The sequence below is a fragment of the Opisthocomus hoazin genome, chromosome 19, assembly GCF_030867145.1.
Source record: "Opisthocomus hoazin isolate bOpiHoa1 chromosome 19, bOpiHoa1.hap1, whole genome shotgun sequence".
NCBI classification, from domain to species: domain Eukaryota; kingdom Metazoa; phylum Chordata; class Aves; order Opisthocomiformes; family Opisthocomidae; genus Opisthocomus; species Opisthocomus hoazin.
The window spans coordinates 16,506,202-16,529,063 of NC_134432.1; the positions used below are offsets into that span (position 1 = coordinate 16,506,202).

Genomic DNA, 22,862 nt, shown 5'->3' on the forward strand with positions numbered 1-22,862 from the left:
TTCCTCTTATCTTGATTGCTCTAAATCATCTGGCTTGTACGTAATTGCCAAGAGCAGGAAAACCTTCCAGCGTGCGTTTTGTGTTATGCTTTATCCATGGATGATGTAGGGCACTGTAGGCAAACTCCTCTCTGTAATTTTCCTGTGGGAAACTTGAGCCCTAAAAGGAAACGAACCCAGCGAAAGGGCTGGATATCACAAGGGATTCACTTTTATTTTTAGAATTGCACTATATTGCCATATTTGGACTGAAAGTATGCTGTATCAATGCACTATTGTATCAAATTGCAGCTGTCTAACCATTCTGAATTTCTCTGAATTATTCAGGTTTTTTCCACAAATACTATTTATTTGTGGATGTTCTTGGTAAGTGCTAACTCCAGGTAACACTTACATTCTCCGGGCAGCGTTTCTTGTGAGAAGTTAACAAGTCCATTGCTTTGAAAGCAGGTTTTGTGATATTTCCGTAAGGTCTTGGCAACAGGTGTAATTCTTCTTACCGAATGCTGCTCACAGCGGTTTGGTCAACAACAAATGCAGGAAATGCACTCTGTGTAAAAGTCAGTGTAAATATTGTTTGTTAAAAGTAATCTTGGGAGTGCCATCAACCTGTGAAATAGACCTGGCAACGCAGTATCCTACAAATATTGAAAAAGGCTATCGAAAACCTTTTAATATTTTTGGATGTACTTAAAATGTACAGATCTGCTCAACATAACTCACCCCCATTCTGTAATATTACCCTTGTTGCTGCCTGTGAAAATTTCAGAGAGATACGGCTTTTTCTGCTTGTTGCAACCGCAGGAAGCTGTCAGCGGGCTTGTCGCTCCGTTGAACGGCTGGTCGCTGCTTGCGCCGGCGTGCCACGTGCTGGTCGGAGCCTGGGCACAGCAGGTGAATGCCACTGGTGGGCTGAGTCTCTGGGCCCTTCTCTCAGCGGTCACTGACCGTGTGACGAAATCCTTGCGAAGTCAGCAGGACCTTCCGAAGAAGCAGTTGCCGTGTGAAGATTGGTCCCATTGTGACAGGAGTGAGGAGGAGAGTTTGGGTTTTGTGGTGGATGTGTCGCATAACTCACCCCAGTGAGCAAAATTCCACATTTCACGTCATTCTGATGACAGGGGCAGGGGGAATCTAAACTGTGGACCTCACCATTTTTCCCTTTTTGTATCATTTTTGAGGTCAGCCTGTGTCTAGGTAAAAGCTTTATGTTTTATGACCCTGTCAGATTTCCCCAGTAGCCTGGTGAGACAGGAGTTGATCTTTGGGGGGCAAGCCATTTCCAGCAGGCAACTTCCTCTGCTTCCTGAAGAGTTCTTATTTCAGTTCCATCACAGATGTTGTCTCTTCAGCAATTCTTTGCTGCTGCTTCTTCATCCCATTGGGTTTACGTAGAGGATTAGGAGGAGTAAACCTGAACTGTTGAAAACTGCAGGTAGGTCGGCCCCATGAAGAGCACTAGGAACTCCAGCTTTCCCCTGTTTTTTAATTCTGGCTTAAGCTACAGAAAAAGCTACTGAAGTAACACTGTCTCAGTCTGAAGACGTCAGTTGAGGTTGTAACTGCATGATATGGTTTGCAGAGCCTGGAATGGTCCCCAGAAGATCATGAAAATACAAGGAAAATGTCTTTTAGGTGTGTCCAGTCGTGGAGGTGGGCACCAATACACTTTTATAGACAGGCTGATGAAACAAATGAGCTTTTAGCTGCTGGGCTGTGTCCTGGCTTCCATAATTACAAGGTTTCTTTTTAAATCAACTGGAGGTGAAGGTTTCAGTATAACTCCACTAATATATTAAAGTGCATGAAAGAAGGGGAGGAAGTACACGTTCTTAGTCTGAGCATCTATATTTTCCTGCTTTCCTTCGGAGCAGTGAACTGTTGTGAGAATTTTAATCTTCACTATGCTGCCCTTAGTTCTCATGGCTGTTTTCCATTCTGTTTTCTTTATTACTTTCTTTTTCTTCCTGTCATTCTTAGCTTTCTATTTTTCAATCCCAGTTTGTGAAGGGTGTGGGTTCAGAAGGGTTTCCTTCAGTTCCCAGTCCCCTGAAAGCATGAGAAATTGCCCATTGAGCCAATTCTCACAGCAAGGTATAAAAATAGGAGTAAAGAAAAGGTTACACAATGCTTGGATTGCAGCAGTTTGTACTAATGGGGAGATTTCAAAGCCATGGTTTGGAAAACATTTTTTAAACCTTATCATTTCCGTTAATTTTTCTCTCCCCAAGCTATGTTTCAGCTGCAGGAACTAGCGTTACAGATTGCTTGAAGAATTGTACTGAAACGGAGGAGTCAAGTGCTGAACAAGTCACGCAAAGCCAGAGAGAGCCCACTAATTAGTTCTCTTTAGCCATAATGAGTGAGTTGTTTGAGAAGCCTATCCTAAGAGTTTCCAGCCAGATGCTTTGGTCTCTGCTGGAGTAAGTGGATTACAAGTCAAGTGGATTTAAGGTGATTTTGCTGTTGCGGCGGAACACGGGTACCACTCAGGAAATCCACTTGTTTGGTGCCCTGGTTTGCCATCAGCAGGCAGCGGCACCTGTGCTGGCGCGAAGCAGAGCATTTTGCTGTGATTCCGCCTGGCAAACTTTTAAGAAACTGAAAGTTACGGCGAAGACTGTAGTCACATGCTTTAAAGCTTTCAGAATTTTTTCTGAGCGTGGTCTTCTCTACTTGCAAAGCTAGCTGAAGCTAACAGCCAGCCATTATCTTACTCGGTTTTGTTGACTTAAAAGGCTTGGAGTTATACGAAATTTATTTAGCATTGGATTTTGTTTGTTTCTGACTTCCTTATAATGAGACGGACCTCTTTGGCACGTTAATTGCTATCAAATTGAAATGCTGAACAGTACTTTTGATATAATTTCCAAAACAATCCAATAACTTGATTCTAATAGCAGTGTAATGCTTTCCTGATGAAATGTCTGTGTTAAGCCACAGAGAGGAGCATTAACCTTGGATTAAAATTGAAAGAGAAAATCAAGCACACTGTGGTAATTTTGTTGTTCTTGCTTGCAAAATCATTTAGTGAAGAAAAAGATCAACTAAGAGCTGTATGTAGTGATCTTCACACTGATTACATCATGTACTTTTTTACTACCTATTCTAACCTTTTTCCATTTTGTCTAACCAGAAACATGGGTTATTTGGATATAGTAAAACTTTTTTAAAAATAAAACATCTCTTCTGTTTTGCTTCCACAGAGCACCTTGTATGTTTGTAGTGTTAACCTGGGCACTGTTACATGGTAGTCTGGCATGTGGAGAAGACTGGCTGTTTCATTTGTGTGTTCAGTCATTGCCAGGGAAGCCGCCGAACAAGGGAAGCTTTGACCCTTTCATTAGCGATCGTTGCCTAATGGGTATCGTGGCATCCTTTCAGATGATTCCCACTACCAAGGAGCTCTTGCTCTCTAGCTGCCCAGGAAAATCATCTTTTAAATAGTAGAAAGAGAGACCAATCACAGGCAAAAAGAAATACCTACAGACAAACTGAGGGCTTTTGTTTCTGTTTTATTTTGGCAGTTTGGGTAAGAAGGATGGTGATAGCAATCAGCTGGATAACAGCTGGTCGTGACTGCCTCAAAAGTTACAAGGCATATGGTGAAACGCATCCATGCAACATCTGAAACCTGATTAATCAGAAATCACATATATGGCATAAAATCGTAGAGGTCAATTCAGATTTTTTCGTTCAATATGATGAGCACAATTTCAGATTCAAAAGGCATACTAAAATTGCCTATTACGTGCCAGGTAAATTAAATGTTTTAAAGAGAGCTAGAGCGAGTGATTTGTGTTGTATGCTACTCATAGAATAAATTAGGTTGGAAGGGACTTCTGGAGGTCATCGAGTCCAGCCTGCTGCGCAAAGCAGGGCTTACCGGATCAGGTTGCTCACAGCCCTGTTCAGTTGAGTCTTGAACCCCTGTGACGATGGAGACTTTACAGCCTCTTTCAGCAACCCATTTCCATCCACGTGGAAGAAGCTGCTTGGTCTTCCAGTTCGCATAAATATTCCTTGTAAAGGTTTTGGGAACGGCTTCAAGTCTTTTCACAGCTATTTTCTGTGTGCCCTGTTAGTAATTTTTCCATTTGTGTCACTGTTTGGTGTGTGTTTTTAAAATACGTATTTCTTATTGTTGTTTTCTGTATTACCGGAGGACGTATGCTGTGTATGAACTATTGCCATTGGCTTCCTGAATAACCAAATTACTTCCTTTGCTGATGGGAGAGGGTAGATTTTTCTGTTTTCAGAGGATACTTTTCCTTGCAGTGCTGTGAGCTCTGGCTTAAATGACTGCACTAGAAATAGTTTCAAGCTGAACTGAGTGAGATGGATCAGAACAGCTCAGTCACATGTCTGATACTGACAGAGACTCGAGAAGACCTCAGCGCGGGAATGGCACCTGCTTGTTTTCCCACATGGAACGTGAATCTCTTGTAGAGGGCAAATTAGTTTAAGCTGGACATTGTTCATAAAAGCTTGTGATTTCTCCTGATGTGCCCGTCACAAACGTCTTCCTTCCATGTTCTGGAAACCTTTTTACAGGATGTTTCTCCAAGGTAGGACTAGGATTCCTTCTACGCCGTCCTCAGCAATACTGACAATTCCCAATAGGGTGGGCTCTTTGAGGCCAGTATTGCCAACTGATTTAATGGAGATTGTTTGGTGCTTAAATCACTCAGATGAAAGTCGGGAGGAAAAGGCCTTACGTTTCCCGTTTGCTGTATTGAATTGTTACGCTTTGTCAAATCCCTTTCATCTGTACCAGGATGCCTTTTGTGTAGGACTTGCCCTTGGTGCAGACTTGCTTGGTGTTTCATCCAGTTGGTCTTTTCAGGCCATTGTTCAAGTTTACTGCTTTTCTTAATTGTGTGCTGTTTGTTATTGTCCAGCTTTCCAAACGTCTAAGACATCTGAAGCTGATTGCGTTAGAGCAATGTCGAGAGCAAAGTTCCACCTTCCTCGTGCTGAGATGCCCAGCTCGTGTAGGCAGCTGTCTGTGCGTTATGTTTTGCTATATGATGCTGTCTTCTCTGGGCTCTCATGCAGTTTTTCACTTTTCTATTGTCAAATTTTGTGGAGGGGGTGAAGAGAAGTTTCTCTAGCTGAGACTAAGGGACAGCATTTTGGACAGCAGCATCCAGCTGCTTGCAATTGACTGTTACTCTCCAGAGTTGTGAGATAAAAGAAATGTGACTGGGCAGTATTCAGAAGTCTCCAAGGGAAGGCTGCCGTCTGCGCTGCAATGTCCTGGAACACTTTTATGGGTGTGCTGTTTCTGCTGCTCACGGACTGTTCCCAGATGTGCTTAGGCAACCAAATCTATCAAGATTGTGATCTGGAGCTGCCAGCCTGCAGGCAGCCTGTTCTGGTTGAGTAGGCTGTGTTTTGTTACGTGTAGAACAGTGCACAGAACACAGTGCCAATCTCCTAACTCTCAGTCCTAACATATTGTAATTTATATTCTTTTGATGTGTCTTAATTTACTTTTTTTTTCCCTAATAGGAGTCCCCGCAGGACAGTGCTATCACCCGAGACATCAATCGAACGTTCCCTGCTCATGATTATTTTAAAGATACTGGAGGAGATGGCCAGGACTCCCTGTACAAAATATGCAAGGTATTCTTTAAATTCTTCTTGACTGGTTTTTGTAACTTGTATTTAACAGCATTAACAGATGTCACTGTTACCTGAGAAGAATGCGTGTGTATTACTGTTAACTGTATCATGGAGACAGGCTCCGGCACTGGACTCGGTCTGCTTCTTCGTGGTAGATGTTTAGCTGGCTATAGTGCCATTCAGATAGGAGACCTAAAGTCTTAAGCCTTTCTGGATTCCTGAACACTAAGGTGTTTCGTGCAGAGACTGTGTGATTCCAGACATGGCAGTCAGGATCAAGCTGGGCAAATGATAGGCTGTGATGGAGATGATGAAGAGCAGCTCCCCTTTGCCTGCAGAATGCTCGCTAGTTGTCAGTATTGTCGAAGTTGTGCTGGCAAAGTTAGGGCCACATGCGGGAAATGATGCTGATGTTGCCTCTTGAAAAAGAAATGCTCTTATGGTGGGTGTGTCCTTTATGAGTGATGTGTGCCATAAGCTGCTGTTGTCACACATAGTTGTCTTTAAAACTGGAGATACCTGTGTACCTCTCATAAATGTTATAAAGCCATAGGCATGCATTGAAGTTGCTTATTAAAAGGAAGAAATTAGCAAAAATGGACAGCTTTTTGTTGTATTCGGTTCTCTCGGTTGGAATGTTTTAAGCTTCCAGTGCTTGCTCTTTTGTGTTCCTGGTGTTTCTCCCGCTTCCTAATGTCCCTGTAGCACCTGTTTAGAGGCAAAAACACTCAGATAAGTGGTTTAATAGGCTGCAGCATTCTTGGTGCATCACTGTAACCGGCCACTGCCACTATATATCAGTTTGATTTTCATACAGGTTTGTTAGAATGGCAACTGATGCACCCCGTGAACCCTTCATGGAGCGGCGTTCAATGCAGTGTTTTGTTATCTCTGTGTTTGTAGCTTGAGACAGATATGCTGTAAAGTCTTGATTCTCTTGATTTTAGGCCTACTCTGTCTATGATGAAGAGATTGGCTACTGTCAAGGCCAGTCATTTCTTGCTGCTGTGCTGCTTCTACATGTAAGTGCTGGGGTTTTTTTCCCCATGTTTGTTTTAAGGTTAAGAATAAATAGTGCTCCACTTGTCCAGAACAAACATTGGTAACTGCTGAAATAGTATGACTGCAGACCACATACCCACTTATATGTAGGTCAATAATAATGTGGTTTTAGACAGAGAAGAGTACATTGTTTAAAATTTACTGCGGTATTCGTAACGACTCTTGTTCTACAGTCAGCATTCATTTCACTGTGTTTCTGTTTCAGGACCCCTTCCATTCGAAACTCTGCAGGCTTGTACTCATGATCACTAGTAGGCATGGAATTTGTGTATAAGACAACACTGTAAATGTTTCTGTTAAAGGGTTTCAGGGTCAGATTTAAGCTCTTTGAAGACGTTTCTATTGGAATCAGTCAGAAATATGGATGGTAATTACCATATGTCTTGTATACACAGAAGTATATTTATGACATTGATGGGATGTCAGCTTATTAGGTCTCAGAGCATTGAGCAATGTGCTGGCTGTGTGGGCTGTTGTACTGTAGGCCTTTGGTGCTTGGTTTGAGAGTTAGTGAAGGATACAATTATATTTTATTTTTTTAAAAGATACTGAATTATGCTTTTTTAAACTTAATTGTTGGTAGAAGCACTCTCTTCAGAGTAATATCCCTTTAATTGGTTGCTTGTTCAGAAGAGAGATTTATGGTTACTGTATATCAGAAGCAAAAGTTTCAGATTCACTCATGCTTGGGAAATAGAGGACTAGAAATCTGTACAAATTATTTATAGACTGTTCTTTTTTAAAGTAACGTCTGCTTTTTATCAGTGTTTCTATTGCAAGCATGGCTACTTGAAACTGAGTGGGGTTCCTAAGCCCAGTAGTGCTTAGAGATTTCTTTTCCCCAGCTGCTTTTTAGTGATTGTTGCTACTATAGAGAACTAAGTATGAAGACTTCTCCGCAGTTTCCGGTGGAAGAGGAGTTCTGGTCTTCAGATTTTCCATCGTGTTGTAAAGTCAGTGGAGGATACAGAAGAGACTGTAAACTCCATTCATTTGAAACAAAAAGCTGAACGATTAATGATAACAACCTTTTTAGTTCTTTGTAACTGTAATCTGAAATATTTACTTGATGAGCAATTAATTCTTTATTACTACACTGAATCAGATCAAGAAGGGTGATACTTTCTGTTGGGAGAACTGAATGCTTTTACTGGAACATACATGCTTTCTTTTAGCTTTTTCATTGTCATATGTCCTTTTTTTTTTTAGTATCCATGACATTAGAGAGACTCGCTGTCAAGAATGAACCATGTGTTATTCTGGAGTTCTTGCTTTAATAATAGCTGTTGCTTCTGGGAATAATGTATGCATTTAAAAAGGCTAAATTTCAAATAAGTTTCTTTTTATTTGATTTTCTTTGAAGTCAGCCTTTGGAGCATGGCTGCTAGGGAAGATAAATATTGAAAAGAAATGTGGCAGAAAAGGTATATGCTGAGACATACCAGTTTGGAATGTCTCAGCAAAGTTTTCAGTTTTAACAAACTCCATCTGCAGATTAATAACAGAATACTTGAGATGGATGTTCTGTGCTTTACAGGAACAAGTGATTGACCTGAAGTCAGACTTTACTGTGGAAATACGCAAACTGAATTTTGATGTCAGGGAAAAATGTCTAAACACTGATAAGCTTTGAGTTTTTCCTGCAGTTTTTTGGCAGGAAAGGGATATTGAACGTTCCCAAATCAGTGCCGAGCTGTGATATGTGGAACTTTTGTTAGCAGATACTGGTATCTCTTATTCATGCCATCTAATAAATCAACTTCAAATATAATAATGTCATTTAAAAAGGTAAATGTATTGTTAAGAATAAGGGAACGCTCCTGTTTAACATCCCCTAGTAATACTGCTTCTGTCTTAGTTACATAGGTGACAAAGAGTTAGGCTGTTCAAAATCTGTAAAGATTCTGATTCTGACGTGATTTAGATCAAAGACAGCTAGAAACTGCTTTGGTCTTAATGTCTGAAAGATGTATTTTAGTTGAGTGACTGAGAGGTGGTTTATTCCACAGAATAAGAATGAAATGCCATTTGCAACACTGGGCCTCATTATGTGTGTTAATGTTCTTGTTTACTTTTAAACTGGATAGGGCCAAATTAAAAAATAGTGGCGATTTAGCCTTTCTGTAAGAGGGAGGAGAAGGGGAGCTAAGGGCGAAGGGAGCCAAGAGAAACGTTGAAATGCTCAATGATAAATTCACTTTCCTCTCTCACAGATGCCTGAGGAGCAAGCTTTCAGTGTTCTGGTCAAAATCATGTTTGATTATGGACTCAGGGAACTTTTCAAACAAAACTTTGAAGATTTGCACTGCAAGTTCTATCAGCTGGAGCGCCTCATGCAGGTAGGCGTTCAAACTTGGGTGGAGTGCCTGGATCAAAGCCTGCAATTCAAATCTAGCTGTTTATCTCACACGTGAACAGGGCTTGTGACCTCCTAGTAAGGATGAAGAGTGTGGACTCTCCATATTGGAGGTTTTTTAAGAGTAGGGAACGGTGACTCGAGACCAGTCGGATGCTGCTGGCAGCGTGCAGTAAGTTTGAAGGCAGATGGGTCTGACCAGCTGGAGTCGCTCTGGTGTGGCTGGGCAGAGCGGTGACTTCTGAGTGCACTGCAGGCACGCCGCAGAGTGGCTTTGCAGTCTCAGCACATCCACTGACTGGCTTCCTGCTAAGGTGAGAGCTCAGAGGCTGGACTCGTTGTGCAGGTGATATAGTGTCCTTCTGAGCATCCACAACAGGGCAAGCCTTCGACATCCCTGGAAGGTCCTGCAGCGTGTCAGGCAGCTCTCTTGTCAGGCACAGATGGATACAGAAGCCTGCCTTGCTGCTCTGATCGTCACTCTACCCTACTTACTTCTGATACTTCGGGATTTCAGCTACAGTTACAAAACAGTATAAGTTAACTTTCAGTATCTGTGTGTTTGTTTTATTATTAGGAGTACATTCCTGATCTGTATAACCACTTTCTGGACATTAGCCTTGAAGCGCACATGTATGCTTCCCAGTGGTTCCTCACCCTGTTCACTGCAAAATTCCCTCTCTACATGGTCTTCCATATTATTGACTTACTCTTATGTGAGGTATGTGTTACAACTGGAGACTTGTACTGCTAGCAACTTTTGACAGTTTCTTACTATCTTGATTCATGTCCTTGTTACTATCTGTTCTGTCAGAGCTAGGCATGTGTTCGTTATTTTCATGTAGAAGTGTTATGTTTCTGCAATGAAAAAGAATTCTCAGCATTTCAAAAATACAAATTAGGAGTCAATATCTATACAAAAGATTATAAACTGTTGAATCTATGTGAGATTCTGTGCAGTGCTCATGGGCTGAGAGTTAATTTACAAATATGTGGATTCCTCTTGTTACATTGTATTATATGCAATGATAACTTTTTTTTCCTAGAATATTATTGTATGGAGGCTACTGCATATAAAATTGTGCAGCTAACTCTCATGCTGGTAATATAACAAGCTTGGAGCTCTTTCTCCTGGAAGTCTCTTTATACTTCACAGCGTATATTTAGAGAGCAAAATTCTTTACATTGAGACTTTGTATGTATTCACGTTTAGAACAGTATATTTGGTAGTATGCAGTAAGTAGCGTATTTTGAGTCAGAGCTTATTAACATAAGTGAAATCACGTTTTGTACTGAAGCATGCTTGAGTTATTTAATGATTTGGTTTTTTACTGGCCGGTTAACATTATGCACTCATTCTTCCTTGGATCTGCAGTTGTTACTGTGAAGTGGCAGTTTGCATTTCCTTTACTGAAAGGTTTCAGCATTCAGAAGTCTCCTGGTCAATGTTTTTACCCTTTCTCTGTGTCTGCTGCTTGCTGTGTCCGTGTGCCAATGTAATAGAAAGCAACAGATGGTATTGAGAAAATCAGTTCTATTTGTTTAGAAACACATTTTCAATTCATAAATAGTAAATGTGTTCATAGTGAAGTTTCAAGGGTTTTTATCATTTTAAAGTAATAGCAAAAGAATAATTTAGTGGAAAAAAAAGACAGAATCTTGAAATAAGATGAGCAACATGTCTTGATTATCAAAGTTACCCCGTAAGTATGCTACTACTGACAATAGGAACTGTTTGTATTTGATTGGACAATATAAATAAAACACTTCTAATGAGTAGTGGCAAAATAGATGATGTGGAACTCAGTCCTGAAGTGAGTCACTTCTTTTTTCGTTACACAAATTATCCAATATTTTTATACCAGAACTTAATATATTGATATATATATTGCTGCATTTGAATCCAGTGTTTTCAGAGGTTGCTATATGAAAGTTAAATTATTTTGAACTGACCATTGGTCATTGAAAGATAAAGTACACAACAGTGCCTTCATCATTTCAGAGCTTCAGACTACTAAGCAGATAGTAAAACCTATACTGAAACATGGTTTTGCTATCTGTAGTGGCTTTCCAGTAAAGATACTTTCCTAATTGTTTGCAAAATCATTCTCCGGGCCTTTGATTTAATATAGCTCCTGGTTGCACTTGTATCCTGCTTCCCCTTTTCACAGAAACTAGGCAGACAAAAACCCCACCAAATAAATGAATGTCCAGGCTTATAAATACTGAGAAGTTAATTTAGTTTGTCATTATTTTTCTCTCCAGGGAATAAGTGTTATCTTTAATGTTGCACTGGGATTATTGAAAGTGAGTATACAATATTACATTGTCTTACATGTCATCATGCACCATATAAGAAATTAAGATGCCTGTTACAAAAATGTTATGCTTTTTTTGAAAAGCTAACAACTTCCTGGGTTACGTGTGTTGTTGTTGGGCATCCCCTGTACAGCAGAGTGCTCTTGGGTGTGGGGTGGCGGGGGGATAGGAGGTGGCAGAGATAGAAACAAACGCTATTTGCAGAAGGTCAAAAAGTAGTTATGTTCTTTGGAGCTTTACAGAACTGTTGTTGATTTATTGTCTCTGGGAATTCAGTAATTGTACAAAACCTGCTTTGCAGTTACTGTGTTTTCTTTCCTTGTCTCTAGACTACCAAGGATGATTTGTTACTGACTGACTTTGAAGGGGCTTTAAAATTCTTCCGTGTACAGCTGCCCAAGAGATATCGTTCAGAAGAAAATGCAAAAAAGCTGATGGAATTGGCATGTAATATGAAGGTAAAGATGTGGTGATAGCAGCTGCAAGCGCATCTTTAATGGGTACAGTTTCTGTCTCCATGTGTAGCTTTGCAACTGGCTTGTCCAAATGCAAATACATTGCAGATGCTTTACACTGAAACACAGTAAAGCCCCAGGGTTCTCAGTGTTGTGGGCCCACCTGGAGAACTCAAAACCAGAGTGGCTTTCGGGAAGCAGTGTTCAGTGCTACTAAAAATTGGACTGCTTTAAAAAAATAGAGAAAATTACTAATGGCACTAATATAAAATAATTGCAGGCATCCCTGCAGTTCTTTGATGACATACTTCTCTGGTAGTAGCTGCAAACAGGGTAGTATCTTTCATCGAGAGCTAGTAAGGAGGTTTCCTTTAAAACAGAGTAAATAATACAGAAACAGGATGTGATCTTTCAGACAGAAAATGGCTATTTTTGATTGTGGGTGCATGTGATGTTTGTGTACTGCAGTCGGGAGCTCATTAAAAATGCATTGATAGATTTACAGATCTTCTAGGGACATGAAGGACTATGATTTGGCATTTAAAATTTCTCATAAGTCAAGCTAGGGAAATGACCTTGAGGTTTATGTATTCGCTGTGTGAAGTTTTGATTTGACTTTGCTTTATGGTGGGGGATGTATGCCACTTCTTTAAAAAGAGTTGTAAGTTAATTTCCCATTCAAGACTCTTTCACTTGCACTCTAGGTAGCTGACATAAACAGGTTAATCTGTTATGATCTTTGTAGTCGAAAGAGGGTCTGCTTTATAGGAAATTAAACAAAGCGCTGGCTGAGTTGTATGTTGTCTAGAGCTGCCACAGCTAGCTGAAGTTTTTTTATATAACGCAAAAAAGCATTGTTTTTCATGAGCAGCCCGTGTGGGAGATTTACAGTATTGGCTTCCTTCTTGGCTTTTCGTTTGGGTACTGGAAACAAGCGCTAAGACACGCTGGTTGGGAGTAGAGCTCTGACGTACTGTACGGTGTTTGGCGTGCAGATGTTTCTGAACACGAAGCTCTTGTAAGTACCTACTGCTTTCTGCGAGGGTGTGTGGAGGCTAGCAGGCTAATCTAGACTGGCTTCTGATGTGGTTGCCACAGCTGTTTGACTTCTCCCACAAATCCTTCATTAACTGTTCGTACAGTCAATGTTTAGGAAATACTGATGATCATTAAACTTCTGACTTATATAACAGAAACCATGTAGCACAGGAAAATGTCGTCTCTGGTGCTTATAGGAGCCTTCTTTTGGACAGGATAGAAACATAGAAACTAGAGTTCGGTGCATACTGTAGACTGGAGAGATGCTGTCCCATAAATGAAGTGATCTCAGTAACTCCGGTTTTCTTCGTAGAATTTATTCAGAGAGCTCTGTGAGCTCTCTTATATGTTTGAACTACTGAGGTAAACAGTGGAGGGTTGGTTTTTTTTTGCTTGATTGTGGGGTTTTTTAGTTTTCAGTTGCCCACTAAGCCCTATTTCTTAAATATAAGAAATAAAAATCCTATCTCTGACATTGAAAATTGAGTTGTATAGAGCAAATATTGCATTACCTCACAGCTTTTCCAGTTGGTAAATATTGTAACTAAAGCTTTATGTGAGCAGTTTGGAATAAGCCCTTAAAGTGAAATTTCAAACAAAAGTTACAGTTGGGAAGTTATTGATTCCTCTTTATACATGTAACGATTGAGTTCTGAAATGGAGCTTTGATAATTTATTTAGTGCATTTTAAGGAAACGGTGATTATTTCTTTACAGTTTCATGTTGATTAATTTTAGTCAAATATGCTGGTATGGTTCAAAGTATCTTTTTTCCTTAAAATTCATTAGAAGAATTCTTTGTAGCATCAGTACCTTGAAGGCATCTTATACTCCTAGTGTAGTAGCAGTACGCGTAACAGTATTCAGCGTAGCATTCAAGCATATCTTATGTGAAACTAGTGTAGAAATTATGGAATAATCAAGAATAAAGTAAGCTATTTTAGCTCCTCAGTCGTTTAACATTAGCCACAGCTAAGATGTTGCACGTGCATCTGGTTAAGATCATGTGTAACGAACACATTTGCCTTTCCTGCTTCCAAATAACAACTTGTTCCTCTTCCCACTCTGCCAAAATTCCCTGCGTTCCCAGTGCTGCGTGGAGCAGTTAAAGCAAACGGTCTTCTCTGAGCGGTACACGGCAGGGTTGTCCACGGCTTGCTTGAGTGCTGTGTGCTTTCGGGGGGGTTAAGTGGGAGGTCCTGGAGAAGGGATGGACTGCTCTAGTGGGCTCTGCACAGATGCTGAACGCTTCTCTACCACATCCACGTGTGTTGCCCCTGATAGGAGTGCTGCACGTAATTGCTTTTTTTGACCTAAAATACAAGTCCTTTGCTGTCAGTAGAAATCCCCAGCTCTGTATCCGGAAGTGTTTTTGAGCAGAAAAGGGCCTGATGTCAAAATAAATCATTTATAGGAAGGGAGAAGTAGCCTGGCTAAGGCATTGTGATTACAACAGTGTTCTGCTGAAAGGAGGTCAGTAAATGATCAGCTTGAGACAACGCTGGATTTGTAAAGTCACTCCTCAGTGTGGCAGTCAGCAGAGTTACTGCTGCCTCCTGTGCCCCTGAAAAGCTCTGGCGGGGCTCCAGTGTTCAGTTCTGCTTTCTGTCACTGTGTGAACCCAGAGGCCTTGCTGTCTTCCCCAGGGCACGGTTCCCTCTAGGGCTCCAGTGTCCAGAATCAGTGGCAATAGCAGATCTTCTCAGGATCACCTCCTTATTGGTATCTAGAGGCAAAACTGGTTTAATATACTTAAAAAAATAGAAAATGAAAATACGGTGGTGTGCCTTCCTTCTTTTCTCTCTCACGTGGCTGGATGCTTCGCTTCTCAAGGTCTGACCTTTACATAGCTTGAGATTTGGTGTATGACACCCAGTGATTTGGGCAGTGTTTCAGCAGGGCCAGAGCAGTGAAGGAATCTGCTGAAGTTACTGTCTTCATTGTCAGTAAAGTCTTAATGCTGTGCGTTTTTGTCTGGAGTGCACAGGAAGAATTAAGTTCTGCAGTTGTGATGCGGCAGCACTGACTCTGGTTGATTGGGCTGGCATCTCCATAAATATGTGGTGAAATGTTGCTGTGCAGCTCTCACTAGAGGGAGCCTAGCTACCAGTTTTCTACAGTTCATTTCAAGTAAGGTTGTTAGTGATAAAACCAAAGATGAGAGAAACATATTTTCCATTCTGCCAGTCATTTATGCATGCAAAATTTGTTTAACATGTTTCTCAGACAAGGCTTTTATAAAGAGGAAAACATAGCCGTAGCTTTTTAGTTATTTGGTTTACTGAAATAATAGTAAAGGTCCAGCAGCAACTTTCAATACTAAAGACTGAATTTAGACGCATACTAACTGGCGTGTGAAACACTCGCAGTGGTCTTGGCAGGGTCGGTGTTGCTGAACCGTTGTAGCGTATGGCACCGGTGACACCAGGAAAGGTGCTGGTCAGGAGCAGTTACAGGTTCTCTTGTGTCCTCTGTCCCTGTAGGGCTTGAGCACTGTGCACAGACTAGGGAACTGACCACCACCTTCCCCTCCCTTCTCACGGAAGGGGTAGCTGCGACCCTAGTGTCTGTCGGAGCTGAGGACACGACTCCGGCCTTCCGAATCCCAGAGCAGCAGGGCACAGAGCATACGTGCAGCTGAGTACTGCTGCTTGCCGAGACAGCCGGGCAGCTCTGGGACTGGGCTGTTTTCTGCTGAGCTTGAGTGACACTGGCAGGAATGTCAGCTGAGCCTGCGCTTGCCCTTTCAGTGTTTGCAGTCTCATGTAAAGTAAACCGAATGCTTCTGCACGATGATAAATGTTACAGCTGAAAAAGCAGCCGAAGAAACCTCGGCATCGTTCTAGTTCAAAAATTAAACACAGCTTGTGGGTTTCGAGGCAATCTGTTGTGCTGAGCCACTGTAGGATTCGGAGCGTCAAAAAGCTGCGCAGCACCAAGGAGAACTCGGGTCGGATGCTCCTGTGGGTGCCTTTCGAAAACTTTTCTACGTTCCACAAAAGGATAAGAGGAAGGGATGCTTCTGTCACTGTGTTGAGTGGAATAGAATTTTTGAGCATGTCTAATACTTTGATACTCAAAATTGAGTGGAAATATTAGTTGTGTTTTGTAGAAGGCAGGAGTTGCCTAAAGCTTGTACCATAACCCTTTATGAATTGTGTTCTTTTATTGATATTCTGGGCAGGAACTAATGGGCTGCTTTAATTTAGATTAGCCAGAAGAAGCTGAAGAAATATGAAAAGGAGTATCATACCATGAGAGAGCAGCAAGCTCAACAGGAGGATCCTATAGAAAGATTTGAGGTAACGCTTATCTACTCCAGTCTGATTTAACACACAGTACCTGCAGGAAGTTCCTGCTTTGACTCCTTTTTCTTTGAGCTGTTTTTGCTTTGTGACCAGTTTGGACACAAGAGGGGACTGGCTACATGAACGTGGAGTGAATCTCTCTATATTGGCAATGTTAATCAGGATGGGGTTGTTGTGAGGCCACCTTTACGATGAAAAAGGGAATAGTGTGAATTTATATTTGGGCTTATACAGCTGTTGCACTGGAGCCCGTTTCTAGCACTTGTGTAATATGCCGATTGCACCAAAAGCCATGAACAGAAAGAAAATGCCTAACTGATTATAACTCTGCCTTCCACTGACTGTAATCCTGCCTTTACTCCTCTCCCTAACTTCAAATTATGTATGTTACAGTAAGTATATAATTTTATAACTATAACATAGGGATAAATTTTATATAAAAATATGTATGTATATATGTAACACATTAACACACACCCAAATATATATATAAATTTATATATGTTAAGCTGAAGAGTTTTATGTAAACTTGCTGTAATACTGGACTTTCTTGAATATCTGTTTGTGTGCTGAGAGTGGTAACAGGAGAGAATAGAGTGGTTTTCCCAGGATCCTCCTCTCTCACGTATTTCCAGCCTGCAAATTCTATTTTGAGCCAAGAAAATCAGTACTTGTAGGACCTTCCTGGCAAGGTATTGATGGCAGAATGACAGCCCCATAACTGCATTCTTCAAAATAATTTCTGTAGCTCAACAAGTAATAGCTGATCAGAGTTATTTATACGTGGTTTCTTCTCAAGACTAAATTTGTAAATATATGTATATACTAAATATAGTATATGTATATACTAAATATAGTATATGTATATACTAAATATAGTATATGTATATACAAATGTATATATATAGTATATGTATATACAAATGTATATTTGTAAAATAATGTAAATTTTATTTACATTATGTTATCTTTATGATATGGCTAGCTAGTTCTGTCGTCATTGAATTTCATGCAGGTAGAGTTGTCTTTGCATCCTTAGGATATAAGGTAGACATTTGTGCTCAGGCACAGTAAGCATTGTGTTTTATAGACAAACAAAGACCTTTTTCTTCATTTCTTTTGTCTTGTTTCTCACAGCGTGAGAACCGGCGCCTGCAAGAAGCAAACATGAGGCTTGAGCAAGAAAACGATGATCTTGCACACGAGCTGGTGACCAGCAAGATTGCTCTGCGAAAAGATTTAGACAATGTAAGACACGTCTTTATGCTGTCTAGTGGAGACAAGATACGAGGGCTAATTCGGCATTACTCCTCTCACTGAAAGTAGAGAACATAAAGTATTTTTTCTTTGGGTAGGATAGAATTCTTTATTCCATGTCCTTATTGCAGACTGATGATATATAGGCCTGTGTCAGAGGTTCACAGGAAACAGGACTGGTGACTGAAATACTAAATACTCTGAAAAGCATTCAGAGTAATTTTGAGGGAGAGGAGAGGTTCTGAGCCTGTACTTCAGTAGTTGCTTTCTTCTCTGTGTGTATTAAAAGAAAGTCTAGCAGGAGCTAAGTCAGGTCTTGGAATTGTCACAGAGATAATATGGGTGCTGTATTCTGTTTTCCTTCAACTGGTATTCTTATGAGTAAGATCTCACAGCAGACAGGCCTTTGCAAAGTGCCTAATAAACCTGAAAGTCTGCGTCTGTCTGGTGCTCAGTGGAATCATATTCGCAGGTACCTTAGGCAACTCCGAGAACTCTGTTATTGTGGTTTCCGTTTGGCTTGTTGAAATCTGCCCATGTGAACTCATCATCCTGAGTTGTTTCCCATGTAGAGCTCTCAGGAGGAAACTTCAGGTTCACTTTGTGATATATGGGTTTTTTTACACTTGCTTTCCCACTCCCATACTCGTGTTGGGGAGATTTTATTAGGATATGCTTTTTTTTTGCAGGACGTGCAGAGACAGAAAGATACCGGGGTTTGTAGTGCACGTGGTAGGCTAGAACGCATTTAATCTGTCTGCTTGGGGAGACAAGGGGAAGAGTTCAAGGGCTTCTGTCTTGCCATTCTTGTTCTGTACCAAGATAAGTGCATTTCTGAAATCTCAAAGGCAAATGACTTTTGAATATCATACAGTGCAGGAGTTGACAGGCTTTAAAATGTTTCAGCTTATCTGCTTCAGAGAATTTACGGTTTCCCACGGTCTCCTGGAAACTTGCTGTTGGAAAAAATATTCATAGTAAATGTTGATGCTAATGGGTGAATGTCTCTCCTAATGAGGTTTGGTTTATGACTTTCAGGTTTATTACATCTGCTGCTCTTCAGTGTTAAAATCGTGAATCATAGAAGTACGTTCTAGAAGCAGGGTTTTCACAAAGCGTTGGTGTGTTTGCTTCTGGTTACCTACGCTTTTTCACTTCGTTAAAGATAGCTCATAAAAGGCTACGCAGCCTGCCCAGCGGTTGCACTCAGAGGGTGGACTTCAGCAAAAAATGTACTGAAGAAGCTTTTTGTATCAGCTATGAACTGTTGTTTGTGGCTGCTTGAGCCTGTACAAGACAGTTATGCTTTTACATTGATTCGTGTAAATGGAGAGCTGAGAGAGGAACAAAATTAAGCAAAATCTCTGAGCTACCTCATTGGATATATAACAGTCATGCCTTCAAAGATGGTAAATGATGTTGGCAGCATTTGGGTTATCCCCCAGGAGGAGATAGGTAGGTTTGATCGTACTTTAAGACCCCGATTAATTCTTCTAATTGGATCCTGAAATTATAAATTTCATTCTACTAGCTAGATGTCCTGAAAGAAAAGCACCAAAGGACATTGTTTAACACAGCTTTTCTGATACCTTCATAGCATGTCTGAAATCTTGCAGCCTAAAAGATCAAAGCAAAGCATTTGGAAATACAAGAATTTCCTTAATATCCTTTGCCCTAGACCAGAAAATAGGCTTCATTTTTCTACTGTTGTTGGACTCCCACATCCCAGTTTTCTTTAACTTTAAAACAGCTTAAAAACGATGTATAATGAAAAGATGTTCTCTTTGCCTTTGCCATCTGTTTTAAAGGATCAGCAGGACTTTAAGGACTAAAACTCACTTTTTGATTTTCTTCCTTTGAAGGGAATTGGTACAGCTACTTTCTGAAGATTTTATATATCAGTTGAGTTATTGATCTATTTTTATGTAGAATTCGTACACCTATGGGGAAGTTCTGTGTTGCTGTGTATAAGACAGGAAAAGGTGTCTTGGCTTTGCAGAGAGAGTTTTGAGTGGTTTATAAAGAGCCTGAGATATTTCAGCGATAGATCTTTGTTCTTAAAAAACTGCAGTGAAAAAGGATTGTCTGGTTCTGGTGGGACATCTGTTCTTTAAGGAGAAAAGGGTCCGACCCTTATGTTTGCTTTGGCAGCCAAGTTTTTCACAGTGTTTTCTGGATGATAGAATAAAGATGGTATCGCATGCATTGGTAGGTGTCATAGAGTTCTGGGGATTTTTGAAGTGTTCTAGAGGCATTTTTCACTAATTCTGTTTTCATTGCAAGGTTGAATGTTTGCAAATTGAACTTTGGTCTAAGCTGGTTGTAGTCTTTTATTGGTCTTGCACATTTGTGAGCTGTTCTGTGCCTTTTGTTGTCTTCAAAATGTATTGGTCAGCTTCCAGTCTGGATGAGAAAACAAAACTTATTTCTGTTATTGGATTTCTTTGGCGCAATTCCTACTGCAGTTTTGCTAAAACTAATCACTGAATTCAAAGAGGACTTTTGGAGCGATGAGTGTAGTGGTATACTTCGTTGATTTTGATTTGTTTCTGCTTTGCCGTTGCAGGTGGTAATTTTTAGAAAAATAATTCTCAGAATGAAGTTTTATTGTTATTAATAACAGTGAACAGACCCTTATTAACAGGCATGAAAAGACTGCTGTCTTGGCTGTGTCCTACTGGAGCCTGTGCCCATGGCTGCCTAGCAGCATCGGCACAGCAAGAAAGCCTCTCTTCAGTGCTTTACTGCACGCTTTGTGTTTCAGGCGGAGGAAAAGGCAGATGCTCTGAATAAAGAACTCCTAATGACCAAGCAGAAGTTGATTGATGCAGAAGAAGAAAAGAGGCGCCTAGAAGAAGAATCGGCTCAGGTTAGGGGCATTTCTGTCATTTTCACATTTCTGTGCAGTAGAGAAATTTAAAAAAAAAAAAAAAAAAAGTGACAAATTTGGGAAGGGTTTAATGTTCCAAGTCATGTTTGTCCCTCTTCTGTAGTGTGAAGGATGTCAGCAAAGCAGAATTCTTTGCTCTCCTGCCAGGTGCTTCATAGGATAGTGAATTTTTAACTTGAAAACATGAAGGTACAGACCATGCCAGAGTGCTGCACAGAGAAGCAGTACAGGACTTCAGCTGTCAGCACTTTTTTTTAATACCTTAGTCTCTTATCTAGCCAATTTTTCTAACAGTGATGGCCACCAAAGTCCAGCTTTTCCTTGGCTGCATGGAGCTGAGCTAAACCGTTGTTCCCTGGTGTAGAGTGTGGGCCGGCATGAAAGCACTGAGGTTAAGAAGAAGGAGGAAATACCACCTGGTTGTTTCTCAGATTGTACAAATATATAATTCCCCCCCCCCCTTTTTTTTTCTTCCTCCCTACAGCTGAAGGAAATGTGTCGTAGGGAACTAGATAAGGCAGAGTCAGAGATCAAGAAGAACAGCTCTATTATTGGTGACTACAAACAGGTAAATACAACTTAATGATGATGTGGCTTGCTATCAAATTGCAAGACTTTCTCAGGTATTACAGGAGATTTCTGGAAATAAATGTAATCTGTGCCATGCATTTGGCATGTTCTTTCCCAGATTCCGTTCTTCATTCAAATGGTAACTGCACTTAAGAAATAAAAAAAATGACTTTTTCCTTTTAAAGATTTTTGCTTTGGAATTCAAACTCCTGATCATAAGCTGTCAAGGGAGCAAATTTGTGTATCTTCTGAGTGGGCCCATCACTGTCAAAACATTCTTAAGTTTGCATCACCTGGGTCTTGAGGAATGAATTGGGTTTTTTGCTACTCTGGATGTCTTGCCTGGTTCTTTTATCCCAAAGGCAACAAAAAGAGCCATGCTATTCCTAACCTTTTCTGGCTCCTTTAGCAAGGCCAAACTGCTAATAACTTCTGTTGAAAGTGCACCTTTTCCTTTGGGCATAGAAGAATATGTAGAGAATGAGAATATGTACAATGAGACAACTTAATGCAGCATCCTAATTTTCCTGGCTTTCTCAGAGCCCTCAGACTATCCATGTTAATAATCTTGTAGCATTTATTTGTGCTTTAGCATTCATTTGGGAGGAAATTTACGTTTATAAATAGTCTGATAACATAATTTTGCTTGTCAGATTTGTTCCCAGCTGAGTGAGCGACTGGAAAAGCAACAAACGGCAAATAAAGCTGAAATTGAGAAAATACGGGTAAGAGACCAGATATATCCACTGTCTACAGCGTTTAAATCTCTTAGCAAAATCGTAACAGGAAGCACACAGTTTATTTAATTACTGAAAGGGTGACTGAGAGTTCTTTAGTGACTTACAGTTTTGGAAAGAAGATGATAAGGGGGAGTTCTTGGAGAAGAGGTGAATAACTGTCAGCTCTCTCCCATGCTGTGCTGGTTACATACTAATGTTGATGCTGGGCAATAAGAACTGCTAATTTTTCTGAGGGGTCTTTTTTTCTGGAGGAGATTTCTCTGACTGTCTCTTACCATAAAGTAACATTTAAGCAGTACAGAGCCCATTATTGTAGCAATACCGTTTTACCAAAAATGCAGCAGTGTTTTCCAGAGCCCATAAATCTGGGGGTGGCTGGAGTTCCTGCTCAGCTGTGCTTCCCCAAAAGTTCCTGAGTTTCCAAGTCATTGGTGGTCCCTCTCATGTTGTGCTGCTCTTCCAGAGCAGCGGCAGGAAAAGGCTTTGATCATATCACCAGCACTTCAATGCAAGCGTTCACAATCAGATATTTACTTTAGCAAAAAGTAGATGACTGTGAGCATTGCCGGGAGTTCTTCAATAAAGAAGGCCGTGTGAAGGTTGCTAGTTCTGCCAAGGACGGTTCAGACGAGGACACGGACGAGGAGAAGGAAACGCTGAAAAACCAGCTGAGGGAAATGGAGCTTGAGCTGGCCCAGACCAAGCTGCAGCTTGTGGAGGCGGAGTGTAAAATACAGGTAATGCTTTGGAGGTTTCGTGTTGTAGTCTGTGGTGTGTCTGCATTCCTAGGAAAACGTGTGTGTTGTAGAGGGACTGGAACAGATCCTGTTGGTTGAAACTATAACCTGGTATTTCCTGCATGGGTTATTTAACCAAACATTGGGTCTAAAACTGCGTGTATGCAGACAAAATCATTTAAATCGCATGAACGGTATTTACCAGCTACTACAACTTCCAGACATCTGCCTGGCTGCAGTGCAGTACTTGACTGATCTTCTGCAACTTCCTGGAAGAAATCCAAGCTCTCACAAAGTCCTGAATCATGCATTTCTTTATCTCACCATCAATGTTAAATGAAGAAGTAACATGTGATAAATGGTAGACATGTTTCTTAATACGTGATTGGAAAGCACTCTGGGTATTTGAGGTGTTTGTGTAAAATATGACAACATTGTTCTTTTAGCATAAAACTCGTATGTCAGTTCACAGGAACGTAAAAATTAGTTTGTAGCAAGTCCAC

The 22,862-nt window shown here is 40.6% G+C and overlaps 1 protein-coding gene across 6 annotated transcripts in view; it reads left to right on the forward strand.

The window, feature by feature from the left end:
* RABGAP1 (RAB GTPase activating protein 1) overlaps positions 1 to 22,862 on the forward strand; it is a 74,623-nt gene that overhangs the window by 49,743 nt on the left and 2,018 nt on the right. For all 6 annotated transcript variants that reach the window (XM_075439058.1, XM_075439053.1, XM_075439057.1 and 3 more), the window contains 12 exons: positions 5,515 to 5,628; positions 6,576 to 6,650; positions 8,904 to 9,029; positions 9,624 to 9,767; positions 11,312 to 11,353; positions 11,695 to 11,823; positions 16,067 to 16,159; positions 17,303 to 17,413; positions 20,187 to 20,291; positions 20,797 to 20,880; positions 21,536 to 21,607; positions 22,162 to 22,359. In XM_075439058.1, the coding sequence (XP_075295173.1) occupies positions 5,515 to 5,628; positions 6,576 to 6,650; positions 8,904 to 9,029; positions 9,624 to 9,767; positions 11,312 to 11,353; positions 11,695 to 11,823; positions 16,067 to 16,159; positions 17,303 to 17,413; positions 20,187 to 20,291; positions 20,797 to 20,880; positions 21,536 to 21,607; positions 22,162 to 22,359 (1,293 nt within the window). The remainder of the gene's footprint in view (positions 1 to 5,514; positions 5,629 to 6,575; positions 6,651 to 8,903; positions 9,030 to 9,623; positions 9,768 to 11,311; positions 11,354 to 11,694; positions 11,824 to 16,066; positions 16,160 to 17,302; positions 17,414 to 20,186; positions 20,292 to 20,796; positions 20,881 to 21,535; positions 21,608 to 22,161; positions 22,360 to 22,862) is intronic.